This window comes from Corvus kubaryi, unplaced genomic scaffold (assembly GCF_017639235.1).
Source record: "Corvus kubaryi isolate FWS band 111438036 unplaced genomic scaffold, C.kubaryi_AGA036_p1.0 65344, whole genome shotgun sequence".
Classification (NCBI taxonomy): domain Eukaryota; kingdom Metazoa; phylum Chordata; class Aves; order Passeriformes; family Corvidae; genus Corvus; species Corvus kubaryi.
This window is the reverse complement of record NW_024581927.1, coordinates 15,447-35,663: the sequence shown is the minus strand read 5'-3', so window position 1 is coordinate 35,663 and position 20,217 is coordinate 15,447. Positions and strand designations below refer to the sequence as shown.

The following is a 20,217-nucleotide window of genomic DNA, read 5'->3' as shown; positions in this document are numbered from 1 at the left end:
CGTGCCCTAGATGCTGCTGACTCACCTGCCTGACACGGCTGGAGGGAGGTCTCTAAACTGGCTGCACTGCTGCCATTTGCTCTCACCAGGGTCACGTTAGGCAACTGCTCCTAATGGTGTGTGCCAAAATACTGCAGAGAGCACTCCACACTCCCATTGCTGCTCAGTTGCTGCAGATGATATTAAGAAATGGGCTACACCACCTACTGACCAATGCATTCAGAGTCCTGTCAGCATGGAGCAGGTAGTGCTGCGTCCAGGGGGCGGGAGACAGCTACGCTGTCATTTTCTCATCTCCCCTAACCAGGCCCTGGCAGTAGGAAGAAAAGCACAGACAGCTGGCAGAAGAGTGTGCTCTTTAGCCACTGAAGCACCCTCTTGTGAAGTCTGAGTCCTGCTGCATTAATCACATTATGAAATTAGACTTTGTAACGAGGGGGCAAGGGAAGCAGTAGTTTCCCCTTTGAGCTGTTGGGAAGTCATTCTTTCTTCTCACCCTGCCTGTCCCTGTGTATCTCACTTCTGTGGAAGTGACCTGCAAGGCCCACAGGCCCACATGCTACCTTCACACCAGAGCAAATGAAAATCATCACAGCAACGTGGCTGGGACCTACATCTGCATTTCTTCTCACAGGTGCCACTTCATCTCCAAAATGACAATTTCTGGAGAAGGAGCCTGGCATTAACTTGAAAGTCAAAGCACACACAAGCACACATCTTGTTCAGATACATGTACTCCACAACAGCAGAAACTATTTTTATGGGCATAACAGGAGCCTAAGTATAATGGACTAAGTTAGGGGGCTCAACACATACATAAAAGCAATTCAGGCAAAACACTAAGTGGGATATAAATTGGCTACAATAACATTTCAGCAGACAATTATGTCATTATATTCCCAAAATTCACAGTGAGGTCTGTAACAGTCTTCCAGAAAGCAAGCTGAAGCAGAGACCTCAGTAGTTACAAACACTACAGGCCTCATTTAAGAACAGGAGTACAATTATTTATGGTATTGAGAAACTTTGTGTGTCCAGAGGTCTTTTTTGTATAGAAATTATTTGTTTGGGGGTTCCCCCCTCCCCGCCTTTCCTCTGATTAGAAACTGAAGGGGGACAGGGGCAGAATGTCATCATTTTATGGCCTAAATACTAGGTTGGTTGTGCTCTAATTTTTTTTCTCAGCCACTTCTTTCCTGCATGAATTCAGGCAAGTCACTAAGAATTTACACTGACTGCCAACCAGTAAGCCTACGCTGGCTTCCTTCAGTTAACTGCATGGACTGTCTTAATGTTTGTGAGCTGCTGTACAACAGGGCCTGCAGCCATGCTAAATAAAGATAAAATGGTTAAATATTTATAAAATGCTGCTTTTGGTAGTTTAACATTTAGATCAGAAGCCATTCCTCAACATGCCCCCCCTGAAAAAAGCAGAGGATGTCATGGGACCTAATGTCTTGACAACTCACTCCTTTCAAGTGCTTTTGACAGAAATGGGGCTACCTATTCATCCAGCTCTGCTGTGTGCTCGTATTCCCAAAGCAGTGCCTTCAGTGGTTGTCACCGTGCTGCTCTTCCCAGCCTGGCCCCAGGGAGAGGCTGTCCATCCGCTGGGTCCGGCGGCACCAGTGCCCGCTTCCAGGAGAGTGGATCTGCTCCACGGTCAGACAAGCTGGCAGCAGAAGCAGTGCCTGAATTCACATCAGATTTCACAGCAGGACGGTCATGGGGCTCTCCTACAGCCCCCAAAGGGCACCTGCTGCCTCTTCAGAAAGGCCTGTATCTTTTCCTGCCATATTTGCGAGGTTAGGGACAGCTTGGGATGTACGTGCTTGTGCTGCAATTATAACTGAGCACTACATACACAGCACAAAGCACTCCTGCTGCTGCTTGGGTTGGAGCAACAGGGAACTTTCAGCCACCTCTAGTACAGGCGACAGAGGGAGCATCAAAATCAGCTGCCTTCTACTCCTGGTCCCAAACGGAACTGTTAACTGCTTCTTTTGAGGGGGAAAAATAATTATCTATCTCATAACTAAATGGAACATGTTCTCACGTTCTCTTTCAGAGACTGACAAGATCATACTTAAGAGCCTGACCAAAAGGGTTTTTTGGAAGCAAAACAATGATTAGCCACCGGTTAAGCTACTTAAGAGGCAGAAGACAGGCCACTTTCCTTACCTCCTCTTAAAATCCATTATCACCAACCTCAATCAGTTTTTTCTGTTGAGCTGTCCTCAAGCCATACAACTTACCCAGTGCTTCCACATTTCCTTCTCTCCCTGACAGCAGCTTTGTTTTCCATCTATCACTCTTCATCCTCCTCTCCTTCAAGGGCCCTGGAAAGACCTGCACCATTAGCAACCACTTTGGCTTCAAACTCCTTCTACAACAGGCCCTGGGACACAACAACATTTTAGGAAATGGGTCTGCTGTTTCCACACAGGCTGCTAGAGAGTGAAGTCAGAACCATCAGAATGGACTTGAGCTGTCCCTTTCTTGGGAATTAGCCATCACTTTCCCTAAAGCCTCAGGGAAATCAGTAATTTTTGAAGAGAACGATCCGATGTTGTTCTATGGTTAAGTGCTCCCATACTGCTCAATGACTGATGGAAAGTGAGAAGTAACAAGCATCATGAAACATTGAAATTATCAGTTTGTATTGCTGTTTTGAGACAGGGATTTCAAGACCACCGACAGTGTAGCAACAGACCTCACCCCAGGTCTTGATGAACGAAGCTTGAGCCCAAACTCAACTTAGAGCTTTGTTAGGATGTGAGTCTACAACAACCAACTTACATCATGTTGAAGATAGGTATTTAAAGGAGGTTTATTTGGGCTAATACTAAATTCAAACAGCCACAAGCTCATTTTCCATGTTTACCACAGCAACTGTTGACAGATGAAGTCTCAGTGGAAAGTCCAAATTTTAATTTCACCATAACTTCCTGAAACATGACTACAGATTTCAATATTTGGCATTCGATCTTCAAGAGAGATACCATGTCTAAGAATACTCTACCAAATACATTTAAATTATGACTCAAAACCAAAACAATTTGGAAGTTTTGAAACATAAAGCTGTTAGTATGAAATTAGCTTTTATTCTTTTTTACCTCAAAATAAATGCACATTTATTGTTTATTCAAGTGAAAACTGAAAAAGAGTTTCTTAAACAAGGGGGGACCTTAACAGAGCAAGTATCACAAACATGCTCAAGTTTCTTCTCCTGCTCTTGCCCAGCTCTGTTTGGCTAAGAACACCAGATTAATTTCTTTTTTTCTTTCTTGTCAGTTTGGTCAATTAAAAGAAACACTTAAAGCACCAGAATTAGAAGCGGTATAAAACAAAACCAGGTACTCGTTCTCATCAGAATTCAGGTCCATGTATTGCCACACTTTTATATAAAAACTTTCACTAAGTGTTGTACTAAATAGGATTTAGTAATCTCTTCTGCAGTTTAGCTCTTGATATCTTGGTAAGAGAAGTCAACGCATAAGCATGTCAGAAGTCAAAGCTATAGTGTAACTACAGTATAACTCTAACAGGGCTTCTAAATACTGTTCACCAGAGTGATGTCTTATAGTTGAATTTCAGTTTCAACAGGTACTTCAGATTTACCTGAGCAACATCATACACAATATATCTGGGAAGAATGTCAAGGAATAATTAACGTAGTTGATATTAATAACACAGAAAAACCTCAAAACACAGCAAAACTTTACCTTTGAACTTATGTTACCATACAGATGCCTGTGTGATTAACCAGTTCTCAAACAACAAAATTTTAAATCTGACTTTTCCTTGAATCCGAAAATGTTTTATACAATAGTTAGGAACAAGCAATTAAGTCATTTAGAGAATGTGCAGCAGGAATCCTGAGTGACAGGCAGGTGAACCAACTTAAGTAAGGGGCGGTGCCTCCTGAAAATTATTTTTTGTCAGAGCAACATACATCTCTCTTTCTATCTAAGCAGAGAAGCCATGTAGCCTAGATGAGAGCTGCAGTTTCAGACCCAGCACTTACAATTATAATTGCAGTTCTGTTGCTACTTTCCAGCACAAAGTCATTAATGCCCTCTTAATTTCCCCCTAGAAAACCCAAACTGGAATCACAGAGAAGAGCTCTGTAACGGTTGGCAGTGTTTGCACATTCTTATTTTTCCAGAGACAGTCCCAGCTCACCTATTTGTTTTGGAATGTGTTAGGCCACAAAACTTACCTCTAACCCTGAAGTGTAAAACAAAATAAATACACATCATGTTACCTCAACCAGCTAATATCAACTATACTGTAGTTCATCATCTGACAGATGCTGTATTTAAGAAAACTCAAGATAAAACCAGTATTGCCATGAGTTGTGTTGCCAATACTGCTTGTAGGAGGAAAACAGCTCACCAAGGCCAAAGGCAGTTTCTACAAACCCACAGATTTAATTACTGGGTTACCTGCTTCACTGGCAGTGAAGAGAGTGAGCTGGGACTTTAGACATCACTTATTTGTATTCTTATGACCTCTTGTGGATTTAAAGCACTAATTGATTTGGAAGCACTTCTGCCTAGAAAGAGACTTACTGGCTGTATCTCTGATGGGCATTTGGGGCTTACCTCAACACTTGCAGAGGTTTGGGAAATACAAAAGATGTGTTGAGAGAGCGCAAGACCACAGAGCTGGCTGCCCCATCTCCTGCTGGCCAAGCTGGCCTGCCACAGCGCCATGAAGAAGAAACCAGACTGGAGTGATGTGAAACCACAGGCTGCATTCCCCTCCCCTGTCCCTGGGCAAGACACTACAGGGCAGTGTTGCCTGGCCACTCCAATAGCTTTGGTATGGAGTCCTGTTGGGGAACAGCTATTGGTACGTGCATTGTTTCCTTTTTTTGCAGAATGACAATTTAAGTGCAACAACTGTAAAATCATCCCCCTTGCAGAAGAGATTGTCTGCAAATACTCCCCAAAGCAGATCTAAAACAAACAAAACACAGTGAGGCAAAACTCCCAACTGGCCTTAGTGAGGTCCTGCAAACGTAGCAACATTCAAACACCGTGTGCAGCCAACGTAACAGCAAAGGATACTCATTATACAGAAGACAGGTATCATTAATTCCTGTGGAGATCCCATTCCCTAAGGGAACCTCTACACCACCAAGGGTGGTAGTGGCTGTGGGATCAGGCGCCGTTTTGCCCAAGCCTAGAAAGGGAAAACAACATTAGTTGCAAATCTAGAAGGCAAACACAGACTTTGCACAAATAGAAAATGACCCAGCCAGCCAAATACTACATCACATATACTGAAGTATCTTCAAAATAACACAAAGAATACAGTCTGTTTATTCAATTCAGCATCACCATCTTTATGGCAGTTGTACTCTGCTACCTTAAAAATGAGAATTTTACTTTCAGCTGTTAATTGTCTAATCTGTATGATCAAAGGTAAACCAGAAGAGATTTGTAGCTCTCATATCCTACCTCCATTAATGAAAACATGCACATCACAGGATTTTCAGACAAGTACAACAAACCAAGTCTTATTCTCGTTAACATTTTCAATATAAATCTGATTTGACATCCAGAAGCACGTAAGTAGTATGTATTGAAACAGGTGCTAAATCATATTTTATTCTATTTTAGGCAACTGATTTTTTAAGCCTCTCAAAATGAATAGTTTAAGAAAAGCCACTCATTACTGAAGATACTGTTCTTCACTCTCCCATCTTGGTAGAGAAGACAGTCACAATTACCATTTCTTTTGCTTGAATTAGACATCTAAGTCTTTTATCTTCTTTTTCAATATATGACACTTTTTGCAGATAGAAGTGTAACGAGAGCACTTGTTCCATCTGAACTTTTATTCTTAGCTTCTCCCTTCTGTCCAAGCTTCTAAGCCACTTTGAAAGCTAAACAATTATTCTTCTGGTATATTCATCTTTCTTCTAAAATACACAGTATTGTTACAATGAAAGCAAGTAAGAAGTCGGAGAATGCACTTTGTATTTTCTCCAGTGTAACATCAAATGAAAGTTTCCTCCTGAACTTCAGGCACCATCAGTCTTAACACTCAGAGTGTATTAACTTCAATCTTAGAACACCACATACACATCCTGATGCAACTAAAGGGCAACATTATGCAACTTCATAAAGGAAGTACAGCTAAGAAGTGACTATAGTTTTCTTCGCTAAGCAGAGAGCTACAGCCCCATCTGCCATCAATTACAGATTACCAACGAGAACTACTAATGCTTACCTTTGACACTGTGTTTTCCCTTGGGCAATTTTGTGATGTGGGAGGCATTCTTTAGCTCATACCTGGACAGCACAAAGAACACACAATAGCACTTTACATTCATCTTAAACTATTCTGTTGGAAAAAAAAAAATCTTTTTTTATATATAAAAATATATATATTATTATAAAAATTATAAAATTTTTCAGGCTTCAGTTTATGATGAGTTAAAGTAAAGTTAATCTAAATTCTAGTCTTCTGGAACTCAACAGCCCTTATTTGTCTCGGTTACTAACTTTAATGATGTTGGCATTTTGTACAAGATTCAGCTAGACCTGCAACAATGGCTCTTATTTTAAGAAAAAACAAATCTTGTTTCTGAAGAAAAAACACATGCTTTTTCTTCACACTGAAGAGAAGGCTTGCAATCTTAGCATCACCCTCTATGAGGATGTATTAAGCACATTTGGCAAATACTCTTCCTAAGTTACTTACATATTTCCAAGGGCAACTTCTCCCAGTAGTACTAAACCGATGGGATCAGCTTGAGATGTGTGACAGTAGTTAGCACTCTTGGATACCATGTCTGCAAAATAGATGCCCTTCCCGAACATGTAGCCGGTCTGCAAGCAGGAATTAAATAAATAAATAAATAAATAAATAAAATGGGGGCAATAACACAAAGGCAGCATTGAATCCACCTGGCTGGGCTCCCAGGAGAGCAAAGCTGCAACTCAAGCTCTCGTGGACACCAGTGTGCAACCCACTCGGGGGACACAATGTTGTCTGAATGCTGGCAGGTAACACAGGGCCCTCCCCACACAGAAATTCCCTTATTTAAGTTGTCCCTGCCTGTGGCCATCTCTGGGCACAGGGGTGTTGGCAGCCAGAGAATCTGTTTCACCTACCACAGGAGCTTCAGGCGGAGCTATCCGCAGACCCTGCGAGAGGATGCCGGCGAAGTTGGTGGTGCGGGAGCCGTGCCACAGCAGCTGGCGGTTGTGGAGCTGCTTGAAGGGCTTGTAACGCTGGCTCTCTCCCTCACGCTCAATCCTGAAGATCTTCAGTTCAGAAGCGGACAGGAGGAAAAGAATAACTAAGCAAATAAACCGTTACCTTCATGCAACTCATCAGAGGGGAGAAAAAAAAATATCATCCGATCCGCAATGTACATTGATCTGCTAGGGAAATTGATCAGGATGGGTTTTAGTACTTGCAATTTGCTGTGCCATGCTAGCAAAAAAGAGGTAGCGGCAATCACACAAGTACTTGGTATTGATTACTTCTCCACCTTTTCTTCTGCATTTTCATGAGGCTCTATTTTTCTGAAAAAATCATTCAATGAACTAAGGCTCAATTTCAGATGATTACTCCTCCACCTTCCTTTTGAAGCAAATTAAATTAAAATAAATATACACGAAAGCAAAAACACCTCATTAAGCTTAGATTCATCTCTGCTTAGACTTTTGCTATTCTAATTAAAAGGAAATGTTCTATCAAATCATCCCCCAACAGAGGAAACTGGGTAAGCTACTCAAAAAATATAAGGCAATTGCAAACAAGCAAGTCAACTTAGGATAGTCCATCCTCCCAAAGATAAAGCCCAGTACTGCCCAGCTTACATCCACAACTTTGAGGTCATATGCGTTGTGCGTAGCAGCATGAGTGTTCTTCACATATTGTTTGATAATCTTGGCTTCTTCTGAATCTTTGTCAACAACCTGCAAAGAGGCAAATGAGAAGTTTCCTCAGCACACAAAGTAGCAGCCATCTTACAACATGACAACATCCACCCTATGCTTTCAACTGCCCCCTTTAAACCTCCTCCACCATTTAGGTGGAAATACATTCCTAGCTAGAATGTCTGAGAAAATGCTGGAAACTGAGATGATTTTCGATTCCACTACTCAAAGAAGGGTCAGCCAAGGACTGAGTCCAGTCAAGCTTTCAACACCTCCAAGAATAGAGCCTCTGTGGCCTCTCTGGGCAACCTCTTCCAGTGTTTGACCACTGCTAGAGTAAAGAAATTAAAAAACCCAAACCAAACAACATCAACAACAAAAGCTTTCTCTTTTGTTTAAACACAAATGCCTATATTTCAATTTGTGCCCATTGCCTCTTGTCACTGAAGCCACTGAGGAAAGTTTGCCTCTGTCTTCTTTCCTTCCTTCTCCCATCAGGTATTCCTAGATATTGATACAATATCCCTTGAGCTTTCTTTTCTCCAGATCAAAACAGCTCAGCTCTTTCTGCATCTCCTTGAACACATGCTCCAGTTCCTTAACCCATCTCGGTGCCAATACATCTGTCCAGTTACAGCTGAGGTGATTTGTTTTGGTCCAAACTAACAAGACATCAGCTTATATTCACAGCCACTCTTTGCCTTTTATTTCATTTACCTTAATATCTGTTTTAAGCTTTTCATAGTTGATGTCAATTGGGTCTTTATCTCCATCTTCATTTCCACCTCTGAGAAGGCTGTAAGCAACCTCAATATCAAGTAAGTTGTCCAACATCTGCACTTTAGCCTGAAGGATTTAAATAGGTTATGTTATGTTACTTAGGCCTTTGACATGTTCAGAGTAAGTCTGGGATACCCCAAATTTAAAAAGTTTATGACAATCACAGGCCACATGGTGCCATCTAATAACACAACAGTACTGTCTTTAAATACATATATGATGCCTGAAGACCTAAGGCATCATATATACACCCCAAAATATATTAAAATATACACACAGATATATACACGTAACATCTCTATCTTCTAATACCTTATGCATATACTTATTTACCCAGATAAATGCACATAAACAAACAAAAAGAATCTGAAGAAAAATGAAGTTTAACCTCATGAAAGCATGAGGTTAAACTTGTTTTTCTTCAGAATATCTTTTTGTTTGTAAGGTTTGAACAGTTACTTTAACCTTGTGCTTTTATGAAGTTAAATAAGTGTTAAAACCTCACATATTCTCTATGCTAGATGTCTGACATCAAGACCTGTTGCCTGCCAACAACACACAGTTTCCAGTCAATACCTGAATGTATTCCAAGTTATTTAGGAGAGGTGGCTTCTTCATCCCAAAGTCATGAGGAATCAGAGTATAGAAGCGGTTGGAGAGGTCCAAAATCTGGGATTCTGAACCACTGTCAGAAACTGCCTAGACAAGACAACAAGCACCAAAGAAAATTACTAAGACTAAGTCTCCATAGCAATAAAAACACACAAGATACTTAAGGACTAACACAGGAGCAGCAATACAAACAGTGCTCGTGCTGAAACTCTCACAGGACTAAAAAGAGCAATTCTGTTCAAGTGTCTTGCATGCAGCAACCCACAGCATTTGCACAGAAATACACAGAATTGTGTATGAGAAAAATTCAATTGGGATTATGTTTCTGGAGTGCAAAATAAAGTCTTCAGGATCTGTAAGTGGTGCATATCCCTGTCAAGGTTCTGGTCTATTCTAACAACTGAAGAACCTCCTGTATCTATGTTTTGCCAGGGAGCCCTTGGCGAAAACAATGGGTTAGGCTGGTACATTTTTGCAATCTGTACAGGTAATACTATGTAGTGATTCTGGAATGGTTCAGATCACAATGTGTAAATACAGCAACGTTATCAAACCAGACCCTTTCCTGTGTCAACCTTTATTCTCATCCTCTGACAGACTTCTCTGGGCTGGAAACACCAGCTCACTACTAGATGAAGGCACCAGCTTCATTTGCTCAACTGCCACTTATGTTTGGTGCAGCCTAAAGGCTGAGCTATAAAAACATGAAAGACCCAAGTACTGCCCACACTGGTACAACAGTGAAGAGAACTAACTGGTTACCCATGGAAGCCACATCCTCTTCTCCAGAGAGAAAGAGAGAGAAAGCACAGATCTTTATATGCACAGCTCAGCATTCACCCCACTCTGAGCCCAGATCAATTCCCTGAATTGTTCTGAATTCCCTTTTTGCTCTAACATCTCTTTCATGCTCACCTGCTGAACCTCATTCAGGATGGAGTATGCACTCTGGATCTGTCGCTTGCTCAGTTTTCCCAGTGGCATCTTCTGCAAGTCAATCTGATAAAGATATAAGTATTAAACCCAAATTTCGCTACATTTAAACCACTGCAGCATTCCCTCTCTGGTTTCTAGAGAACTAGTTTTTCCATGCTAATAGGACTGACCACACAAAGAATGGAAACATTTTAGACTCTGTGGATTGAGGAATTACATCAGAAGGACACACCATTGAGAAGACATCCTATAACCAAAGGAATACTGCAATAGGAAGCCAAGCACACATGCTAGGGCAACACAAAAATAGGACATTAAGTGTCTGGCATGAAGTTTAATATTAACCTCATGTCAGATGCATTCCTTGAACACATAAGTAACCATAGACTTAAGGCTGGCAAAGAAGCAAACTGAATGAAGTAATTCTTGTTCATAAGATCACCTGTGTCTCTAGGTACAATCCAGACACCCTCTCCCAACTTTACCCTACAATTATCAACGGTCAAATGCAAAGAGGCTGTGAGGTGCTTCATATTCATTTATGAAAAATGAGCCAAAACCCCTCAACTAAGTTAAAGCAATGGTCTTGGTTGCCCGCATTTATCCACTGATTTAATTTAGATGTTGGTTTTCTTTGTGTATTGATGGATCTTGGGAGAGTGCTGGAAATCCCTACATTGTTAAAGGACAATCTGAATGCAAAAACGTTAAATAAAAATCAAGCCCAGTGGAGTATTTTAGAAAGATTATACTTACACCCTCTAGACTCTTGACAGTACTCACCACACACTCTTGCAGGTCAAACTAGTTTTTACTGAAGTTGATGGATTTAAGATTTAGCTCATGGACAGAAGATCCTATGAAACCATGACTGTCACACACTGTCTGGCTAAGTCCCACATTATTTATCCACTATGGATCTAGGAAACCCAGCTGTATGCAAATCTTCTCTGCAAGATGAACTCAGAAGGCTCTTCTAAGCCACAGACACTGGAATGAAAGACCTGAAGTGATTTTGCAGAGATTTCCATCTTGTACTGGGCTTAGGAACTTTCACCTTCAGTGACAGCTAAGCATACCTAAAGCCAGATACCAAGAAAAGCCAAGATAGGCTGCAAGAGGGAAGACAGGCTTCAAAACTGATCTTGACTTGGGGACATGAGAGGCACAAAGCCAAGATTAATACTCTAACAAAAACCAATCTGCAATAGATTTATAGCTCCCAAACTTTCGGGGCCAATACTCTCTTGCTGAGTACCACCTGTACCAATCTGTATTATGTCATTATTAGCTGAAAAATCATGCAGGACACATAAAAGTAAAATGAGCCACTTAACTTGGATGTGCCGAATATAATAACCTATAATAATTGTAATACCTATAATAATTGTAAGTTATATAAACTTGTAAACTAACACATATAATAACTAACACACAAACACTAACACTTAAAAAATAAAACATCCCCCAGTCACGTGATTTAGGAGCACAATTCCGACAGAGCCCACAAACAGCCAAAGGCTGGAATCTCCTATGACTCACGGGAGGTAGACAGAGTCCTGCAGAGCTAAGCTCTGGTTTAAAGCTAAACTGCACCCAAAGCTTTATCATTAGATGTGCCAAAAGAGCACAGCAGCCAAAGGGCTGGGCCTAAAACAACAGCACTGAAATGACTGCTAGGTGCACTGAGGGCAATGGGAAGAATTAGCTCTGCATCACAGATGTGTGCACCAGGATCATCACAAGACGCAAGGGAGATGTTTGCCTTCCACCCAGGCAAGGGAGGGCACAGCACTAGAGTAGACTCAGTCCTCTAACAAGCCATTTCATCTAAAACAATGACATAGGTAATTGTAATAAACTCCTGTATGCTTGGTGAGGTGAAATTCTTGAAAGCTAAGTTAGAAGCAGGAAGATAAATACATCAGATAAATCCATTGTCATGCAATGGAAAGACTAAGAATTTGCTACAGTTCTGGCAAAGCAAGAGGTGCCTGGATGGAACAAAATACTTATGATCAGGCTGATTAAAGGAACTAAACAGTCATTTCTGGAGGACACATAGAAACCACTAATCAGAAAAAATATTATTTCCTCTAACAGAAAACAGCTGTTCAGCAGCATCAGTACAGGAAGATAAATCTAATAGGAGGACTGGCCCATCTGGAGTCTCAGTTCTGCTATAGATCTGCAGATGGTGTGAATTAACATAGTTTCAAGAGAGTTCTGCAAAACCAAATGACATGAGATGATGATCAGTTCAGAGTCTTTAGCCAGTTACAAAAAAATTATTCATATTTTACAAGACTTTGATTTAAAACACCACTGAAGATATAGGAGAACATAATTAACCCAAGGTACTATAAAATGCTGGGCAAGCCATGAAAGCTTTCAGGTAAACTGCAGAAAATGGTGCAAAGCTGTTCCGAGAGGTACATACACCAAATAATGATACAGAGAGCAAAGAGCAGCAACTTAAATATGAAGTCTTTGGGCAGGATAACTAAGCTGGCTGAAAAAAACTGAAATTTGTTATTTAGAATTAGTTTGAATGGCTGCCTTAAAACAAAACAGCAGGATCTCTGCACACCAGTAAAACAGTGCAAGGAGAGACAGATCATGCTACCAAACCACTTTCTGAAGGCTTGATAGAAGGATTGATGAAGAAGTACGGAGGAAAGAAGAACGGATGAAAATAGAGTTTTATTAGAACAAATGAGAAATACAACTGAAACAATCTCAAGTCCACCCTGTGCAGAAGAGGATCTGGACTTTGATGAGACACTTCCATTAGTGCATGTATCAACTGGCAGCATTTCTCTAGTCTGAATTGCATCTCATTTGCTACCTAAATCCATGGTATTTGTGCACTTCCCAGCCCCGAAATGTGGCTCCCTGCTTAGAAAAAAGGAGTGTCACCAGTGTCACATGACCACCACACTGGTTATCTGTATTAATACTTTAGGAGCATTCAGCAAACAGCAGTCACTATGCACGTGTGACTGGAGAAAAACGCAAACAAACAAAACCACAGAATGATTACTGATCCCAGGACTGGCACACAATTCCCTCATAGGCTTGTTAAATTGAAGACATTGATAGACAAAGAATGCACCTGTGTTTTAAGAACTGCATGTGCCATTACTAAGTTACTACTTCCAGGGCTTGGTATATTCCAGACAGGCTCTTGCCTTTTTTTTAAGACAGATCTAAAACTCACACTTGACTTTTGGGAAGTATGAAGCACCCTGGATTACAAAGAACTTGCTTCTGTTTGTGCATGATGGAAGGTTAGAAGGGAGAAACGTGAATGTGTGTAGTCACCTCAAATTCCACCATTGCTTTCTTCATGCTCTCCACATCAAAGATCATCTTAATAAGATCTTGGATTGGCTTAGCAAGTTTTGATTTTGTCCCAGCACCTACTGTCAGTTTCCTGACAGCTTCTTCATCCTGAAAGGTAAAAATAGTATCAGAATTAGCAAAATCACAAAGGATAAAAGTAACAGGCTGGCTGCCATGGCAACAACTCAAAACCAATTTAGTGTGTGCATACTATGACTAGCCTGAAGTTCATGGGGAGCGTGGGACACTGCTCTGACATTCTGGAACAAAGTGGGCTTAAAAAAACCACCTATTCAGTAATTTGGCAGATGTTATTTCAAGAGATGGCACTGTAAAAAGCAAGCAGAAGGAAGAATGAAGGGAATAGGAACTCTCTTTGCATCTCTGCTTCACCTCAAGCAAGTATTATTTACTTTTTCTGCAAGCTTTCTGCTGCATAGAGACTTTCATATGAAAAAATGACTGTTTACTTTGCTGCTTTTATGACAAAATAGATGTAATAACTAGTTTCACCAAGTTTTTGTAATAAAAACTGTTGTAGATGTGTACGGGAATCATCAATTAGCCATAATACCATCCCAATGCCTTCATGGAGAGAGCCTTACATGAATAAATCAGCCAGGTGCTTTGAGTAACACTGTATATTACACTGAAACAGACACTTTGCCACTGCAATATTCAAATTTCCAGAATTTAAGCCAAGCTTCGAGTGCTTTGCACTGGAAGATGACATCCATTAATCTGGCCACAGGAAAACACAATGTCTTGAAAATATGTTCTCTAGCAACCTTATAGCTATTAACAGCATTCAACTATTTAGTCTGAAAATAGTTCAGGTTACAGGTATGCCTTTAAATAAACACACAAACCCCCACTGGAAAGAAGGAAGAGGATTCTTATTTAGCTTAGCTGTCTAAATAGCCAAATCTTACTGGCAGTGAATAATTTCTCTTTCTCAGCCTGCTCAATATGTGCATTAAGTGAAATGCTGCACAGGAGTTGCTTCAGCATTTGGGAGGATTTTGGAGGCAGTAGACAGATGAGTAGAATCTATTTTAAATTTTAAAAAAAATACATTTTCAGACAGAATGTATGTGAACTGACTGCTGAATTAAATTCAGATTAATATCCTTAAAATTACAGAGCAAACAGGAACAAGCATTGAAGGAACATCAGATCTGATAACAGAAAAATCCTTAGTTTCCCAGCAGGTCTATTTTAATGGATGGTACTCCCTGATCTACAGCTCTCTCTTGTAGCAGAGAAAAGATGCAACAGCTGCACTTCATTCCCCTGGTTTGTTAAGTGCAAGTGATCCAAGAGTAAGCACAGAACAGCAACAGCGAGGAATCTCAACAATGCTCCACCTGGGAGTGGGGCATTTCAGGGTTACCTGTCCGTAATCTATTTCCAGTGGGTAGAATTTTTTGGGATATTTAGTGAAGTTCTTTGAATGCCAAGAATTGCCAGTTTTCTCTTCATACAAATTCAGGAACTGTTCGATGGCATCTTCTTTTGATGGCATCTGCTCCAGCTTGTTACTGCCGATTACAGTGCCCACACGGCCCCAGGATCTGAACACCCAGTATCTGGAGAAATGGAATGGGAGAAAAGAACAGGCATCAGCTACTCCAGTGCTATCAGCCATTGGCATACCATTAATTTTATGGAACACACTCACTTATCTGTGATTGTGGGAAATCAACAGAGGAGTCACCATATGTCCTAGAACTGGCATAAAAATGCCTAGTGTTAACACACCAGAACTACATCCCTGAGGATAAATGGGCGCCCAGCAGGAAAAAAGAGGCTAACATCTCTTCAATCTCAATGTTTTGCAAATACAAATCTTCAGACTATTGGGGTCATATATTTGAAAAACAAAGACAATGCATCTTTAAGCCTTGGGCCCCAGAGTTCAGCATTTTAGAGAAACCAGAAGTAAATCAAGTATTTGTTTGTACTACTGACACCGCCTTGGGGGAGCTTCTGCAGTATTTATGGGGATACAATCAATCAACCTTTCCAATATGCCACATATGAAATGCAGGCACTGAAATCCCTCCACGTACTGAATCCCACACTTGATACAACCTCATACACGAGGCAGCAACAAAAGCTTATTACAAACATGGTAAAGTGCAATAAATCTGGAGCTGAACCACGGTCCTTGTTACCCTGGATTTCTGTGTCATTTATGTGCTTGGCAGGGGCAGTTTCATTTTAAAGAACCCTCTCAATCTCTTCATCTAATTAGCAATGCAACCACTGGACAGCTCTGCCATGCACCCAATGAGACTGGAAAGCTAAACACACGATCAGCTCCTGACTATTTCATGCATTTTGTTATGCTTCAGGGCACACAATTCAGGATTACACTGTGGTAAAACAGCCAGAATCTGGTTTTGTTTCCCAAGGTTACAGCTCTGCAATTAGAAGACAAAATTAACTTAGAGAATATGGGGGAAAAAACCCCACCTTAGGTTTTGTCAACACGACAAAGAATGTCTCCATGCAGATCAGATTTCTCCATGGGTGGCTTGTTTGGTAGGTTTGGAGAAGTTCTTTTAGTTTTTTGGGGTTTTTTGTTTGTGTTGTAGTGGGGTTTTTTTCAAGTAACTATACCAATCTGTTATCTCCCCAAAGACATTTTACTCATACTTGGCTTTTGGAGTGTCAAAAATCCAGTATTTATTAGAAAAAAGTGAACAAAAGTATTTTGAGGGAAAACTAAACTCACCTGTTCTCTCTGTCATCCTCTAGCAGCTGCAGTTTATAATAGGAATTTGTTCCTTTCACAATATCTACTAGTCCCAGGGTTGCACTGAAAATTTTCCCACCTTTTTCAAAGACATGAGCAGAATCCTCCAAACCTGCAGAGGAGAAACAAATTAGAACACAGAGGAGGAGGTTACTGTTTTAGCTCTCCTTCCTGCATTTGCACTCATCCAAGTGTTTCACGCAGCAGTGTGATTTAACAAAAATACTGCAAAACAGTGACCACACAGCTCATTCAAAACTACTTGGAGCATGTTTTCCTTTTAATGAATTGTGAGCACACACCTTTAGATAAACTGGAGTGAACATCAACCCGAACTAGAGGGCAAAAAATTGTAGCCTTTGATAGAGGATGATATAAAATCTAAGATCAAAGACGGTGTGACCAGCAGAAGGAATCCTCAGGAGAGATGCAGCTCTGCAGGCGTCCCATTAGCAAATGGACCGAAAACCAAAGGCTGGCCTTGGATGCAGTACAAATTGTCAGAACATCCATGCACCACAGGTTTGGAGAGCAGCATCAGTAGATGCTCATGCCAAACCTGTGTCCTCTGCTGGCTGGGCCTTTATTCACTCCACTGACAGGAGATCCTAAAGCTGAACAAGGTGCATGCCTTAGTTTAAGTGGTCCTTCTGAAAGCTGCACTAGAAAATCCTGGAATATCCAGCACCAGATGCCAATCAATATGCTTCCTTTGACAGCAATGAAGAAAGTTTAAAAATTCATGCTCCTTTATGGAACCCTCATCCTTTCACAGAAAAAAACATTTTGCAAACCATCACGCATCCTGAAGACTGTGGGTGGTGCAGGCACAGGCACTGTTATCACTCACCAGAATCAGGGTCTACTGCTGCTCCACCCTTCACTGTTAACTTCATTTTCTTTTCAGACTTGCTAGGTCCTGCAGTGAAAGACAGTTAATTTTTTTCTTAGGTGAGCAACACAGTCTGACTTGAATCAACCTTTAAAATCCTCAATTTGCATAATTATCACCCTAAGGTGAATCAGATTCCTGGTATATGAGCACACGGACTTCAACGGCTTTTTTTTACCTAGTTCTAGCAGCCAAATCACAGCCCCCACCCCAGCAAGTAAATGAGAAATTAGATTTCCCCAGATTCTCTCTATTTCTTTTCTCCTGGCCCCAAGGGGTGGACTGTATAATTTTTTCACCTGCACTGCAGATAAACACAACCACAAATGTGAAATTGGGATTTAAAAACCTCACAGGAATGTTTGGATTCCCTGGGGATGCTACTGTGGTGAGACAGCCTGGCAATAACACACCCAACTGTATGACAGAAACCTCCACTTGGAGGACACAGAGAAGAGGTTCTGAAGGGAAGTGAGCAAATGTGATGGTTTTGTTCACCATCTAGGGTTAATAATGCAAGCTATCAATGGCACTGGTGAGCAATGCCACCAGTATTTTTCCTCCTGTTAAAAAGACTTGACGCTCTGGACCTCAGTATTTTCTCACTTTCCAACACCTCCTGGGTAGAGTCTGTCATTTTTGGTGTCCCAGTAGCTCCCTGGAGCTGCAACACTGAGCCAGACTGGCGGAGAAGCTGATGTGTTACAAGGAAGAGACTGGACTGATGGCAGGGAGCCTGGGCAGACTGAAGTGGGGGAAACAAGAGCCAGCTCAGGAGACAGTTTCATGTTTACTTAAAGCTAGTCTTGCCCTGATGTCCATTATATAACCTTACCGCGAGAAAAAGTGCAGAAAATTCAATAAAAGAGTAAGGACAGACTATACCCAGGTTTGCTTTGTGCATGCACAGTTCTGAACAGGTCTGTGGAGAAACAACTGCTTTGTTCCTCACCTTGTTCTTCTTTGACCTTCCCAGTGCTCTTTGTACTCGGGGGCTTGCTGCTCTTCCCATCCACAGCCATTTCCTCGTGCTCCATTTTCACCTCTGCACCCCAAGGTGAAAGCGCATGGAGAGATACAAGCTCCTGGAAGGCCTTGCTGGAAGATTTCACATCCTGAAGAAACGCCTCCGAGACCACACGGACTTTGGCCTCCTTCACTTCTTCCATCTTCTTGCTCATTTTCTCCACATCCTCTGCAGAGGCAGGATAGGAAAAGGAGAAAAAAATACATCAGTGAGGTTTTAGACCTCAGCCTCTCCCTCTGGCCATGATTCAGGGCTCTGTAACACTTTGTGAAAGCACAGTTCCACTACATTTCGTATTCACCATGTTCTTTGGAGAGCCAAGTCCCTCCTTGGTTCAAAGCTGCAGCTTGGGCTAGAGCAGGAACACACCTGTTTTACCTGGCTGGTCCAGCTCTCCCGTTCGCAGAGCTTGGCTGGAGCTGGACTTTCTGATGGATGGGAGCAGATCTCCCACCTCAGCGGTCAGTGTGCACAACTCCAACACAGAACAAGAGCAGGCTCTAAGCTGCCAGCAGAGCAAACAAGTTGCCCTCAGGCACCCACAGTCAGCTCTGGGGTTTCTCCAAGGCAAGCATGGACACAGCCCCCAGCACCCCTCATCCCAACAAAGGTGGCTTGCACACCACCATGGTCTGCACACAAACTCCAGCTGCCACTGACCCAAGAGAGCCTTAAGGCACAGTCTGCCGGGTTAACTCGCTGGGTAAGCAAAACTCAAACAGCACACATCTGTCTTTACTTTTCCAAGCACACTCAGGCCATGTGTGCACATAAAACTCTCCCCCTAATCCAAACACTGATCCCCAGACAGCTCTGAGGACAAGTGTCCTCTGTAATCTGCTCAGCTCTGAAGCAGAGCCACCAGTAACCGAGGCACGGCTGCTCACTCTGTGTACTGATGCACAGGGTGGCCTTGTTAGCTGTTGTTGTCATCTTTCCTCCCAGGTCCTCCACAATGCTCTTCACCTCCTCCTTGTTCTTTGACAGCTTCCCAACAACCAGGATCTTCATGTTGGTCAGCGGTTTGTCTAAAGGTTTGGAAATGACACGTTAGCAACAGGCACAGAGTCCCCTGGACAAACAGCAAGCACAGAGGGACGGCATCCTCCCCTCTCTGTACAATTGGCTCAGCTGGCAGGGAGATGAGGGGCCAAGCAGGTCTGACCTGTGCTAAGCAAGCAGGAGGGTGTTCCCCTTCCCAGAGGAAAGGCAACAAAGCTCTGCAGCTGCCAACAAACAGAAGGGATATAAGACAGGGAAATGGTATGTAGGCATATTTGCCCTTTTCTTGGTTTGTTAAGTAAAAAGAAAAAGAATCAGTCTGTTTTCAGCACTGTGCTACTAAGGACTGTGCTCTGCTTTCCTTTTCTTTTGATGCCTGGATAGCATGGGAGAAACTCACTGCCACATGAAAGCTCCTGCCTTTTCAAAAGGAAATCTTTTTTTGAGAGGCTGCAGAGAGAATCATCTCTCAAGCAACACTGTCCCAGTCTTGATCTTATGGAGAATACAAGGTTCTATCATGCAAACCCCATAACAAGTCAGAAGCAAACTAGTAACCATCTGAGGCTCCATCATATTGTGTTAACATTGCAATTCAGGTTGGTTCAGGACATGGCAAGTGTCCGAGAGTATATATGCACTGCTAAAAGATAAATGCTATCAACTCTGATTGACCAGCCAAGGGTTGTGCTTCCTCTTCTCCCCTCAACTCAGATTAGTTGGGTTGTTAGCAAACAAAGCAACCTGGCTTTAAATCTAGTCAGCCTTTTGAGGTTCCTTTCGGAGGACTCGGGCTGGAATCAATTTGCTAATCAGCAACAAGACCTGGGTTACTTTGTCTTCATCGCTAAAATAATACGATCTGGCTAAAGTTAACTGCAGAATTAGTCCCACCTTTTTAACCAAGTAACAAATAATGCTCTGCACCTGAAACTATGGCCAGAACTAGAAAGGCTGA

At 41.8% G+C, this 20,217-nt stretch overlaps 1 protein-coding gene across 1 annotated transcript in view; it reads right to left on the bottom strand.

Annotated features, from left to right (window-relative positions):
- Positions 1-2,805: 2,805 nt before the first annotated feature.
- Positions 2,806-20,217, bottom strand: part of LOC121673298 (poly [ADP-ribose] polymerase 1) — a 32,849-nt gene continuing 15,437 nt past the window's right edge. Inside the window, exons 9-23 of the mRNA XM_042046493.1 lie at positions 19,145-19,285; positions 18,183-18,425; positions 17,189-17,257; positions 16,318-16,450; positions 14,971-15,166; positions 13,557-13,685; positions 10,212-10,295; positions 9,261-9,383; positions 8,622-8,750; positions 7,845-7,943; positions 7,131-7,283; positions 6,718-6,845; positions 6,244-6,305; positions 5,076-5,190; positions 2,806-3,646 (exon numbers count right to left, since the gene is read on the bottom strand). Of these exons, the coding sequence (XP_041902427.1) occupies positions 3,565-3,646; positions 5,076-5,190; positions 6,244-6,305; positions 6,718-6,845; positions 7,131-7,283; positions 7,845-7,943; positions 8,622-8,750; positions 9,261-9,383; positions 10,212-10,295; positions 13,557-13,685; positions 14,971-15,166; positions 16,318-16,450; positions 17,189-17,257; positions 18,183-18,425; positions 19,145-19,285 (1,886 nt within the window). The 3' untranslated portion in view covers positions 2,806-3,564. The remainder of the gene's footprint in view (positions 3,647-5,075; positions 5,191-6,243; positions 6,306-6,717; positions 6,846-7,130; positions 7,284-7,844; positions 7,944-8,621; positions 8,751-9,260; positions 9,384-10,211; positions 10,296-13,556; positions 13,686-14,970; positions 15,167-16,317; positions 16,451-17,188; positions 17,258-18,182; positions 18,426-19,144; positions 19,286-20,217) is intronic.